General features: G+C 57.4%; 1 protein-coding gene across 1 annotated transcript in view; it reads left to right on the top strand.

Moving 5' to 3' along the window:
- Positions 1–13388, top strand: part of SHANK2 (SH3 and multiple ankyrin repeat domains 2) — a 169644-nt gene that overhangs the window by 34986 nt on the left and 121270 nt on the right. Inside the window, exon 11 of the mRNA XM_049781183.1 lies at positions 12114–12414. Coding sequence (XP_049637140.1) covers positions 12114–12414 — 301 coding nt within the window. The remainder of the gene's footprint in view (positions 1–12113; positions 12415–13388) is intronic.

Raw genomic sequence — 13388 nt, 5'->3', positions numbered from 1 at the left:
TGGAAGCAGAGCTGTCCCTAGACCCCCCCCCCCCAACTTCTCCCCTGCATAGCCCCAGGGGCCTAGTTTTCCAGATTTCCCAGCTCCATGGCACCCATTGGGACCTTCAGATCAGATAAAGACTGGGGAGCTGAAGGAGCCACAGCACAGCGGGGAGAGCATTTGCCTTGCATGTAGCTGACCTGGGTTTGATCCCCGGCATCCCATAGGGTCTCCCTGAGCTTGCCAGGGCTGATTCCTGATCACAGAGCCAGGAGTAACCCCTGAGCGCCACCAGATATAGCCAAAAAAAAAAGGGGGGGGGGAAATGCCACTGTTAGGAGTGGGGTGGGGACACAGCTGGTAAACATTAGTGGCATCAGCAGATTAAGTTACAGCCACTCCGTTGGCACCAAGGGCTCAGTTCTAGGATGCCTGTGAGGTCACCTCCACCAACCCGCGCTGACCTGCCCTCTCCGCTGTCCCCCACACTTAGTGTCTCGCCACCTCGTCCTTTCCCGGGGAGACGGAGGCTTGTATGCGGCCTCGGCCACCCCATCTGCTCCCCGCCAGAACTTGAAAAGAGGGTTGCATGCGCACTGCACCCGGGCCTGGGTGAAGCTTTTTTTAGGTGCCCACGGCCAGCCTGTTGGCCAAGTGCCCTCTGCCGCTTTGTTCCATTCCATTGGCTCTCAGTCCTGTAATTATGGGAGGGTCTGTTCATTCACCGCTGTGTCCCCATAAATCTCTGTTCCTCTGGGCTCTGGAGCCTGCAGCTTTGGGGTGTCCTCGCCCTTTTGCCCGTGTCCTCAGGGTGATCCTGGGGAGATTTGGGGGGCACCTGTGTCCTTGACCTCAGCCCCATGTGCCTACATCAGCTCCTACATGTTGTGGGGTCCTGTGGGCAGCTCCCCTCTTTCTTCACAGGGTGGATCTCCACAGGAAGCTGCCAAGGCCCAGAAGGATCCAGAAGGCCTGAGTGCCTTCTCTCTTCCTCCTCCTCCTCTTTCTCCTCCTCTTCTTCCTCCTCCTCCTCTTCCTCTTCCTCTTCATGCCTGGGACAGAGGGAATGCAGGCCTCTCCCTGAAGTGTTTTGGTCAGTCAGCAGCCATGGTTTGTCTTTATCTCTCTCTCAAGGGAGAGTTCTTTTTTGTTGTTTCTATTTTGTTTGTTTTGGGGACCACACCCAGTGACACTTCAGGGGTTACTCTGGCTCTATGCTCAGGAATCACTCCTGGCAGTGCTCGGGGGAACCATATGCCGATATCAAACCTGACTTGAACCTGGGTTGGCCTCATGCAAGACCAGGGCCTTTCCTGCTGTGCTCTCACTCCAGTCCCTGTTTGAACGGTGTCTGTGCGGGCCTGGGCTAGCTCAGTCTGTGGAATGTTCCAGGTAGAAACAGGCCAGCGTCGGCCACAGCGTTGAGCTCCTGAGCCTTTATTCATGGGGTCACTCTGCTGACCTGGTTAAGAAAATGGGGCATTTGGGTTAGTTGGTTTTTCTCTCTCTCTTTTTTTTTTTAACGCAGATGTTAATAAGCTGGATGAATGTTTTTGCTCGGGAGGGTTGTGGTTCTAGAACCTTCTTTCTGCTCAGAGACAAAGGCAGCAGCAGGCTGATGAGGAGTGGTCTTGTGCTTTGCCCCTCCCCCGGAGTCCTCTACTATGGGGGACTTGGATGTCTTGTGACCCCAAGGCAGGCGGAGGGAACCTTCTGGAAGGGGCTCACTGAGGCCAAACCTCAGCACCAACAGGGATTCCTCCCACCCAGGGAGAAGGACCTTATCCACCTGGACACCGAGCTGGGCGCCCCACCAGCAGCTCTGGAAAGTTCTAGAACAGGGATTGGAGCCATAGCACAGCGTAGAGGGCATCTGCCTTGCACACAGGTGACCAGGGGTAGATCCCCGGCATTCCATAAGGTCCCCTGAGCACCCCAGGTGTGACCCCCAACCCCTAAAAAAAAAAATAGGAAAGTTCTAGAAACATCTTGTAGAAACAGGTCCAACCTGCTTAGGTCACTCTAGGAAATAGGAAAATTTTCTCCAGATGGGCATGAGCCCCAAGAAATATGGATTTTTCCCCCCTGACAGAGAACCCCAAAATTATGGGCAAACAGGTTACTCTTTGTTGCATAGAAACAGCCACCCCAAGCTGCCCACCATGGCGTGTGTGTGTGTGTGTGTGTGTGTGTGTGTTTGTGTGTGTGTGTGTTTGTGTGTGTGTGTGTGTGTGTTTCTGTCATGTGGGCCCCTGATGAGCCTCCTGCACCCCCCACAGTCCCAGGGGTCTGCCAGGACCCTGCTGTTATCCCACATCTCCCCAAAACCCAGAGGGAGGATATGCCCAGAGCAGGAGGGTCAGGGACAGTGCTAGGGCCTTTGTGCCCCACATTGGTCCTGCCACTTTCTCCCCATGGGCTCCCAACCCTGCCTTTGACCCCGCTGCCCTGCTGAACCCCATGTCCCTGCCTACCTCCCTAAGACACACGTTGTGCCAGAGCCATCTCTAAGTGCAAATCCCTTGTACCTTAAGATGCAGCACTGCCCCCCAACTTCCTCTTCTTCCCACAGGAAACTCTGAGAGCCCAGGGGGGGCCTTTGGGGAGGGGTACAGACCCTTATACACATATCCCACTAGATGGGGGGCGGTGAATGAGGCTTGGAAGTTGGGGCCTGGCTGGAGGTTAGGACTAGAAGGCAGGAAGGAGGTGGGCACCCTGCCAGGGAAATGCCTGCCCACCCACCCCAGGCCTGCTTTGTTGTGGGTGTCATCTGGGGTGTCAGGGTCGGCCATTTGTCAGCAGCTCAGTGTCCATTTACCGCTGGCACCACCCACCAAGTTTCATCCACTCACACAGTCTGGGGGTCCCCGGGGCTGCTCCCGACTGGCTGCGAAGTCTTACAAGAGGCACCAACACCTCCGGCTCTGTTGAGCTCACCCCGCATTATTGTGGGGACGCCTTTTTATATCCGCGTTATTTATAAAAGGATGATTCATTTGGTTATTGTGTGCTGGGGAGACGGGGAAGGTTGGATCTGCAGCCACGGAAACCCTCAGCCGGAGGGTGGGGCCTCGGCCTGGTCCCACACTGTGTCCAGCTCCCCTCACTTTCCCCCCCCCCATCACTCTTAAATGGGGCTGCAGGGGGGGTCCAGACCCTCAGGAGCATCTACCTTATCTTTCCCTCCTTCTAGCCTCCTTGGGCTTCCCAGCTGGTGGGACGCTGCAGCCCCTCAGTATGGGGTATGGAGTGTTGGACTAAAGACCCCATTTCTCCGCACACCACCTCACCTCCTTCCCAGCCAGGAAGAGGTGAAGCCTTGGGGAAGGGGGCCCCCTATCCCTGAGCTATAGTGAACTCTGGGTGGGTGGCACTACCCTATGCATCCAGCTTTCCACTGAGCTCTTCCCTCCAATTAGGGGGTCCCATGCACAGGGTTGGGGAAACTGGGCCTCCCTATGGAGGCAGCAGCTTCTCCAAGGTGGGAAAGGTCTGAACCTGGGCTCAGGTGCCTTGAGGTCAGGATCCCCCCAGTACCTCACTCAGGCCCTGCTCACTTCCTCTGCTCAGGCTCTGCTCACTTGCCCATCAGGTTCCACCCAGGCCCCCCAGTCTTCTGATCTGCCAAGCAGACCTAAGGGCCTTAGATGGGCCCCCAAACCCCAGCCCAACAGTCACAGCAGCCAACAGGAGTCCAGCTGCTCCTCAGGGATCTCTGGGTAGTAAATTCAAGTCCCGTTGAGCATGTGGGGGTTCGAGCCAGGCCCTGTCCCTGCACACGGGGACTGCAGCCCCTCCAGTCCAGATTGGTCCACCTGCCAGCTGGTACTGGGAGGAAAGGATCTCAGGTTGGCATTGGCTCTCTCTGGCCACTGCTGGGGGGACAGGAGGTAACCAAAGACTGCAGGAAAGACACCCCCTGTCTTCCCTGGACCCACCTTCTCATGCTCACATTTCAAGCTGCATCTCCAGGGACCTTCCAAGAGCCTGAAGCTGCCAACTGTTGGGAGAGCAGTTAGGGAGACTTCCTAGAGGAGGTGGCAGCCACCCTCCCATACTGTGTTCTTGGGGGGCTCTTTCCAGACTTAAGGCGGGGTGGTGAGGGGACCTTGCAGCCTGCTGGGTGTACTTGACTTAGGGACACATGTCCCGGTTCCGTCGCTGGATCCCAATGTTCCCTCGTGCAGAGCCTGGGCTGGGAGGTGCTTACAGTCTCGGCCCACGGGTGTTTCATCTCTGCCTGCTGGGGAAACTGAGGCCTGGGCACAAACTCTCCTCGGATCCTTGGCAAGGTCTTCTGGCAGCACCATGGTGAGACAACGCCTCCCCCATGCTGAGCGTCTGGAATGTTCTGATGTGCCAAGAGCCTTTTCTGCAGGAGAATCGACATTATTTTCAGCCTGTTGTCAGGCGGTTGTCAAAGACGAGCAAATACGGGCTCGGAGCGGGGGTGCAGGGCGGGCGGGGGGGGGCAGTATCCCCGTACGAGATGCAGGTGGGGCGTCGGCTCAGAAGTTTGGGGTGCGTACACCCCCGCTCTCACCTACCACTGCTCTGGGCTAGCGGGGTGCAGGGGTCACCGTCCTTCCTCCTTTCTTTTTTTTTTGTTTTTTTGTTTTTGTTTTTGGGTCACACCCGGCGGTGCTCAGGGGTTACTCCTGGCTGTCTGCTCAGAAACAGCTCCTGGCAGGCACGGGGGACCATATGGGACACCGGGATTCGAACCAACCACCTTTGGTCCTGGATCGACTGCTTGCAAGGCAAACACCGCTGTGCTATCTCTCCAGGCCCCTTCCTCCTTTCTTACCTCTTTCCATCTTTCCTGCTTCCCCCCTTCTTTCTCTCCTTCCTTCCTTCCCTCTCTCCTTCCTCCCTCCTTCCTTCCATCATTCTTCTTCCTGCTTCATAGTCCAGGGGCTGAGTGGATAAATGGTGTAGACACCCCTTCCCTGGCCTAGCAGGGAGCCCCTCCCACTTCACCCCAGTTGAGCCCCTGTCCTAAATGCCTCTGGGGTCTCATAGGTGGTCCAAGAAAGGCCCTGAGGAGCTCATCTATAGGGGCGGGGGTTCCTACCCCCAGCAACAGCCTGGGGTGGACTTAGCTGCTGTCGGGCCTGGGGGTACAAGGGTCAGCGTTCAGGAGTGTCCAGCACCCCACCAGCCTCAGGCTCTGCAGTCTCCTGAGAGACAAGCAAGCGGGGTCATTGCACATGCCCCCAGACCCCAGCTTCCAGTAACCTGGTCTCCTGGACCCCCTCATGGTGAGTGCTGGGTCCTGGAAGAGCGGCTGCCACCCCTCTCTATCCAGGGCATCCCAGGCTCGCTCTACAACCCCTTTGTGCATGTGTCCGGCTGACACTGTGAGGCCTGAGGTGCTGCCAGTGCCTGGAGGGTGGGCCCCAAGGGGAGGATGTGGCCCCCCCCCCCCAGCACCAGCCAGACGCTGTCTCGTGGTGTGGGGGGACAGGGGACAAGACAAGGTCTGATTCGGGAACAGTGTCTGAACCTTGTGTGCATCGTGTCTGGACCCTTTCTACACTGCATCTGCACCTTCTGGACCACATGTGTCGGAACCATGCCTAGACCCATACTTTCAGCATGTCTGAACCATGTTTGCGCTTTGTTTACATTGTAATGCGCCATATCTACACCGTGTCTGAACTGCCTCTCCACCATGTCTCCACCGTGTCTGGACCATGCCTACACCATATCTACACCATGTCTATACTGTCCGAATCATGTCTACACTGTGCCTGGACCATGCTGACACCATAATTATTGGAGCTGAATCCACTGACCAGACTTGAATTCAGGGACAGACGACAGCCTTTGGTCGGCGGGTCTCAGGCTTCCCAACCCCTGCTCTGCAGGCTCTGACATCACCCAGCCACGAACTCTGTTACCTACCCACCAGCTCTGATGTCACCCCACCTGTAAGCTCTGATGTCACCCTTACATATACAGGGTGGCAGATCCCCAGGGTTCCCATCGTCCTGCCCCTTCAGGTCCCCTGCATATCTACCTTTGCTTCAGCCCCAGGTGGGTGCCCAGGGGACACATGTCTGTTCCCCCTGGTCTAGGGCTCTGCTTCTAGGCATGCCGAAGTGGGATCTGGGTCCAGGAAGCTATGGGGGCCCCCAGGCCAGCCACTTCTTCATGGAGCAGGTGTTTATCCTGGGGAGCCCCCACCCCAACAGTCACCCAGGAACTTGTGCCAGGAGCCAGGTTGGCAGGGAAATGCTGGCATGGAGTGCATGGAGAAACGCAGCTGTGGAACCACAGGGGAGGCCAACCCCACACCCTGCAGGGGGCCCTGAGCTCGTTCAGCACAGGATCAGGAGGGAAGATTCCCCTCAGGAATCTCACCTGGCTGCCTTGTGTGGCAATCAGGTGACAGGCCCTTGAGCAGGACACCAGCCCTTGAAGTCCTCGTGAGTCACCGGGAATGTGGCTTTCAGTCTCCCCTGGGGAAGAAGCTTCTGGAAGCTCCAACCTTGGCATCGGTGCCCAGGATGCTGAGTCCTTCCACACCCCTGGGCCACAAGGCTATGAGCCTTATGAGGTGGGTGACCCCTTGTAAGTGACCAGGACCTGACCTGGTAGGCATAAGGTGTGGACTGTGGCACCTGGTGACATGAGTGCGGGCAGCTGGGACACAGACAGGCACAGAGATAAGGAATGGCCAGACCTGGATCCCGCCCTACCAACCCCCTCTGTGCTACAAGGAAAAAACCCAAAATGGAACCCAAGACTCCTGTATGGATGAACCTCAAGGCAACCGTATAGAACAGGGGTTCAAACTTTTTAAACAGGGGACCAGTTCACTGTCCCTCAGACCATTGGAGGGTCTGACTATAGTAAAAACAAAACTTATGAACGAATTCTTTTTTTTTTTTTTTTTTTTTTTTTGGTTTTTGGGCCACACCCGGTGGTGCTCAGGGGTTCCTCCTGGCTGTCTGCTCAGAAATAGCTCCTGGCAGGCACAGGGGACCATATGGGACACCGGGATTCGAACCAACCACCTTTGGTCCTGGATCGGCTGCTTGCAAGGCAAACACCACTGTTATCTCTCCGGGCCCAATGAACGAATTCTTTTTTTTGTTTTTGTTTTTGTTTTTTTGTTTTTGGGCCACACCCAGTGACACTCAGGGGTTACTCCTGGCTATGTGCTCAGAAGTTGCTCCTGGCTTGGGGGACCATATGGGACACCGGGGGATCGAACCGCAGTCCGTCCAAGGCTAGCGCAGGCAAGGCAGGCACCTTACCTTTAGCGCCACCGCCCGGCCCCCAATGAACGAATTTTATGCACACTGCATATATCTTATTTTGCAATGAAGAAACAAAACAGATACAAATACAATATGTGCCCCGTGGGCAATAATTTGAGGACCACTGGTGTAGAAGGACCCCAAGACCCCCATGGATGGACCCCAAGACCCCAGTGTGGACAAAACCCAAGATTCCCCCCAAGGACAGAGCTCAAGACCCCCATAAACAGACCCCCATGGATGGACAGCAAGCAGAACCATCATGGATGGATCCCAAGACTCCAGTATGGACAGAGCCAAGACCCCCATGGATGAACCCTAAAACCTTCATGACTGGACCCCATGACCCCCATAGATGGATCCAAGACCCCAATGTGAACAGAGCCCAAGATTCCCCATGGACAGACCCTAAGACCACTATGGATAGATCTCAAGACCCCTATGGATAGACCCCAAGTTTTCCCATGGACAAACCCCAAGACCCCCATGGACAGAACCTCAAGACTCTAATTGGACAGAGCCCAAGACCCTCCATGATGAGCACCAAGACCCCCAAGGCCCCCATGGATGGACCCCAAGTCCTCCCATGACAGACCCCAAGACCCCTATGGATGGACCTCAAGACCTCCATGGATGAAGCCCATGACTCCAGTGTGGACAGAGCCCAAGACCCTCCATGATGGACCCCAAGACCCCTATGGACAAACCCCAAAGCTCCAATGTGGACAGAGCCCAAGACCCTCCATGATGGACCCCAAGGCCCCCATGGATGTACCCCTATGGACAGACTCTAAGACTTACCATGGAAGGACCCCAAGACCCCCATGGATGGACTTCGAGATCCCAGTGTAGACAGAATTCAAGACTCTCCATAATGAAATCCAAGACTCCTATAGATGAACCCCAAGACTCTCGTGGGCAGACCCCAATACCCCCATGGACAACCCCCAAAACCCCCATGGACAGACCCCAAGACCCCCCATAAATAGACCCGAAGGCCCCACCCCAGCTGAGGACACCCACTCGGCGCCCCACTTCCCGGCCTGTTGCGCTCTTGAGCTCTCCTGCCCCCCCTCGCCGCCTCCCTCCTGGTCCTTCCTTTTTTAATTTCGGAAGCCACGTTCTCTTAGCAACCGAGGAAAAGCTTAATCACAGCCCAGAGCAGATGCACGGCAGACAGCACCCGGACTCGCTCCAGTCTGGGGAGGGGGGCTCCCTGCCCTCAGGGCTCCCCTTCTGAGCTCATGGCAGCCGGGACCCTCGCTGCCCTCCTGGGGGACCAAATGCCACCGAGCCTGAGAAGTGACTCTGGGTCTCTGCCACCTTCCCGTGGTGAAGGAGCTCGGGGACCAGCCCAGCCTGGTGGCACTTACTTTGATCCTTTTCTCTTTCTGGGTGTTTTCCTTTTTTTCTTGTCAAAAGGGCGGAGGGAATCCCGGGTGCGCCAGGGTAATGGCCAGGATTTGGGGGGTGGGGAGACAAGTCCTAGGTTTCCTCTTGTGAGTGCAAATCTAGGTCGCGGTCCCAAATTCCAGAAAGCCTGCCTGCCAGGCTGCCCTGCCTGGGTGCCCCACAGAGCTGGGCTGTGGCTTTTGTGCGACCTGGGACCCTCACTTTTGATCTGGGCACCTGCCTGTCTCGTCTGCTGGGCTGCCCGACGGCGCTAGCGAAAACTTGGCATTTTCTTTGAAAAACCCATTAGGAAGAGCAAACTAAGCAGGTAGCCCCCGGCGGGTGGAGGTGGTGGGGATCCTGGAGGGGGTGGCATCTGCCTCTCCCCAGCTTCACCCCTGCAAGCCCGCCCCAAAGACAGGCGCCCCAGGATCCCCATGCCTGCTCCCCCTCCTCCCTCTCCCTCTCCCCATCCTCCCCTTCCTCCTCCTCCTCCCCCTTCTTTCTCCTCCTCCTCCTCCTCCTCCTCCTCCTCCTCCTCCTCCTCCTCCTCGGGGCATGGCTCACACCACCAATGTTCACATGATGGGCGCTGGGAGACGCCACAGCCGCTGAGAGCTGCCCCTTCTCTGCCATTCTCAGTTGGCTCCCAGATGCCAAGACGGAACATGGGGGGGGCGTTGGCATCAGCACGCCAGGGCTGGCATGCCCGGCTGAGCTCGGCAGCAGCCAGCAGCGCCCAGGTGCCACCCGCCGCTGCCACCGCCGTGCCCCGGGTCCGAGCCGCTCCAGCACCAGCAGCAGCAGCACCGAGGGGTCAGGCTGCCCCCCGGGTCCCCTTCCTGCCCCCCACCGCTGCCACCCAGCTTATATAATGAGCCGCCCCGCCGGGCCACAGTCGGAGGGAAAATGAGGTCTTTGTTTAATGCCTTCAGCAAGAAGGAAGGTAAGGGGGGAGGCTGCAGGGGGTTTGGGGGGGCACGCGGGGCAGGCAGCTAGCCTCTGGGGGGTGCGCCCCTAGTTGGCTTCTTACCCTGCTGCCTGCTCATTCATTCATTCACTCATTCATTCATTCATTCATTCCCTTCTCCCAAGGATCATGACTTGGGGGCGTGAGCCTTGGGCTTTGCTGAAGTGGGAGGGGGGGTTCCCTGGCTTTAAGGGATGGGCTGTGCTCTGACCTTGCACGTGTTGGAGGTTGGTTTGTGTCTGAATGTCTCCAGGACGCATGCACCTTCGGGATCCGTCGTCCGGGAGGGACAGACAGACAGACAAATGGACAGACAGAAGGACAGGGACAAGAAGTTTGCCTTGCACTTCTAGAGAGGTCGAGGCTGTTACGGGGCTGGGTGGCTCTGCCTCGGGGCGCTGCTTGAAGCATCAGCGATGGAAGTGGCACCCGGCAGACTTTGAAAGTACAGATGCCTTCTGTCATCGCTCCAGTGGATTTTTTTTTTTTGGATATTTTTTGGGTTTTTATTGTTGGGGTGTGCAAGGGGGGGAGAGAATCTAAATAAATGCATGGAAGGAGACGCCCACTTGGAGACCGCAGATTGCCGCCTGGAAGAAGGAAACAGTTGGGTGGAATATTAATCATTTTCAGCCAGGAAAAAGTTATTTTTAACCCTTTTCACAAGAGAAAAAGAAAGAAAGGGAAATAGAAAATAAAAAAAAAAAATCTACATTTCCACGCCGGCTCTACTGGGGGCCGGAGTCAGGCAGTCAGAAGGGAGCTGAGCTGGAAGGAGAAGGGCTGGGGCAGGGGGGTTGTTGTGACACGGAGGAAGAAAAGTCCCGGGAACGGGCGCTCGGGGAAGAAATTGCCAATTAAATCGCAGGCAGAGGAGCGAGGTGGGATCTCGGTCATTAAAGCGAGAGCATTTTCATTAGAAGCCTCACCCTGACGTCACCGCTGAGATTCCAGCTGACGAGCTAGGCTGGACCCTCCGGGCACATTCGCTCCTGCAAATGTCCCCCCAGGTCCCTCCCCTCACCTTCCAGCAGGGGTGGGGTGTGCGGGGCGACCCCCACGTGTGTGCAAGCACGCCTGCATCAACGCCACCCCCTTCCCCCCCGCCAGCCCCCTGGGCATGTCTATTAAAAACTGCCTTTGTCTCTCTTGGTCTTTTTCTTGCCCTATCAGCCCGAATTCCTCTCCAGGAGCTGGGGGATTGCTGGGGGATTATTGGGGGGGGGCGGGGGGAAACCATCCCTCGATAGAGGGTGGGCACCTGAGCAGGGTTTCCAGGAAGGGGGCTTTGTTTCTTTCGAGTCTGCAGTGGGGGTTCATGGAGCTTGTTTCCCCTTGCCAGTGTCTTAGCAGTTGGGAAGCCCCCAGCCCCCTCATTTCCGTGAGTCTCACCCCATCTTGGAGGCACGGAAGTGGGGCGGAATGTGTCAGCCCCAAGGTAGAGGCAGGGTGGGTCAGAGAGTATGGAGGACCTTGGGGTTGGGGACCCTACCCCCGCCTGCCATAGGACGAGGGGGATCTGGGTGATGGTCACCGCGTTGTGGGGGACGCCTCTCTGTCTTTGCTGGGTCAGGTCCTCTGCCTCAGGTCTCAAACCACAGGAACGGTCACCCTGAGCCCCTCAGAAGTCACTGACCCACACAGGGGACTGGAGCATCTGTGTGTCTCCTGGGGAGAAAGTGTCAGGGTAACCCCTTGGGGCAGTGTGACCCCACGTGATGCTCCCACAAGTCATCCCACAAGACCCACCTGATGGCCAGAGTCCCTTGCTTAGAGTCACCCCCTGGCCTCACTCCTGCTGTAGAGATGCGTGTCTCTCCTCTGAGTACCCCAAACATGGCCCATTCTGCATATCCATATCCTGAGCTGTCTCCTCATGGCACGGTGGGGGTGGTTTGTCTGGAACTCTGGGATCCCCACGATCCCTAAATCATCTTCTGCTTTATTGGTTTGGGTTTGGGGATCACAAGGCATCTCTTGGCCCAGTCTGGGGTCTGTTTTCAGAGCCCCTCAGTGCTGGCCCAGTCCTTAGGCGTGTCTTGGGGACCTTCAGTGCTGGGCTCTATCCTCAGTGGTGTCTTCTGGACCCTCAGTGCTCGCTTTGCTCTCAAGAGTCCCTGAAGGTTGAACCGACTCTCCCTACTGCGTGCCAAGCCTGTATTCTTCTCCCTTTCTCTCCTGATACTCGGTTTGGGGGTTCAGGGCTCCAGCAGCTGAGTCCAAACCTCAGGGTCCCCATGGTGAGGGGTCTGCAGACTGTGAAGTCCCCCCATGCCCCACCCACCCCTGCTGCAGGATGGAAGCCCCCAGCCTCCTTCCATCCTGACCTGTGGCTTCGTCTGCTCCCCCAGCCCCCTGCTTATGTTTTGAGCTGAGTTCTGAATCCAAAACTCAGCACCCTCGCCCTCGGCTGGCATTGGGCAGGGTTGGGGGTGGTGATGTGGGCTCTGGGAGCTGCCTTGCCCACCCTCACCCCCTCTCCCTGTCTCTCCACCCAGTGCCCTTCCGAGAGGCCCCGGCCTACTCCAACCGCAGGCGGCGGCTCCCCAACACGCTGACGGCACCCCGAGTTCTGCTCAGGTCCAACAGCGACAACAACCTCAACTGCAGTGCCCCCGAGTGGGCCGTGCGTCCCGCGGCCCCTGCTGGCCCTCGAAGCCTGTCTCCACAGCTGCTGCAGCATGAGGGTGTGGGCCCGGCCCTTGGCAGCACCCCGGGACCCCGCAGCCGCTCCCCGTCCCTTCACAAGCTGGGCGGTGCAGAGGAAGCTCAGGCCACGCAGCAGCCATGGCACGTGGGGTAAGTCGAGGCGGGCGCGACTCGGAGACCCCCCCAAGAGGCAGGTCGGAGGTTGGTTCGAACTCAGGGCCCAGACCCTGGGAACCCTGAGGCCTGGGTTCTGTTTGCACCCTGTGCCTGGGAGCCGACAGTCCTAGAAAGAACAAAGTTTGGGGACTTCGGTAAAGGGAGTCAGAGACTCAGAAGGGGAAAAACACCCTTGGCTCTCTTTTGGTTTGGTTGGTTTTGGTTTGGGGCCACACCTGGCAGCACTCAGGGGTTCTTCCTGGCTCTGGACTCAGAAATCGTTCCTGGCAGGCTCAGGGGACCATATGGGATGCCGAGAATCGAACCCAGGTCTGTCCTGGATCAGCCACGTGCAAAGCAAAAACCCTACAGCTGTGCTATCTCTCCGGCCCAGCCTTGGCCCTTTTTTGAGATAAAGAGATGAGATTAGTTGGGGTGACAGTAGGATTTCCCAGGGGTGCCTGGCAGGGGGACAGGGTCACTCTCCTCTGGGCCCCCTGATTTTCCCTTGTGCAGAGGAGAAGCTGGAGCTCAGCTGCTCAACCCAAAGCAGCAGGGCGGACACTGCTCAAACCCCAGGGGGACTGGGGCATTACAGTGTGCGTTTGGGGGAGCGGAGCCTTGAGGTTCCCCGCTCTACTCAGTGCAGTTACATCCCTGTGAGAAGATTTGAGGTTCCGCAATATTGCAGGCCAGGTGTGTGGAGTTGGGTCTGGGAAGAGAGACCTGGTGTAGCAGTGGATTCTAGCAGTGGAGTTTGGGGAAGAAGAGAACCCAGAATTCAGCACTGGCCTCCTGTGTGTGGGGGGAGCTTGCCGCCCAACCCCAGAACCACCTCTGTGAGCAGTGAAGTCCCTGGCTGGCCCTCGGGGGAGAAATCCCATGTACTATGAGCATTTACAGCTGTTGGGGCCAGAGCAACAGCACAGCGGTGAGGGCCTTGCATGTGGCCAACCCAAGTTTGATTC

This window comes from Suncus etruscus, chromosome 9, assembly GCF_024139225.1.
Source record: "Suncus etruscus isolate mSunEtr1 chromosome 9, mSunEtr1.pri.cur, whole genome shotgun sequence".
Lineage (NCBI taxonomy): Eukaryota > Metazoa > Chordata > Mammalia > Eulipotyphla > Soricidae > Suncus > Suncus etruscus.
The sequence above is the reverse complement of the archived record's forward strand: the minus strand, read 5'-3'. Positions and strand labels throughout refer to the sequence as shown.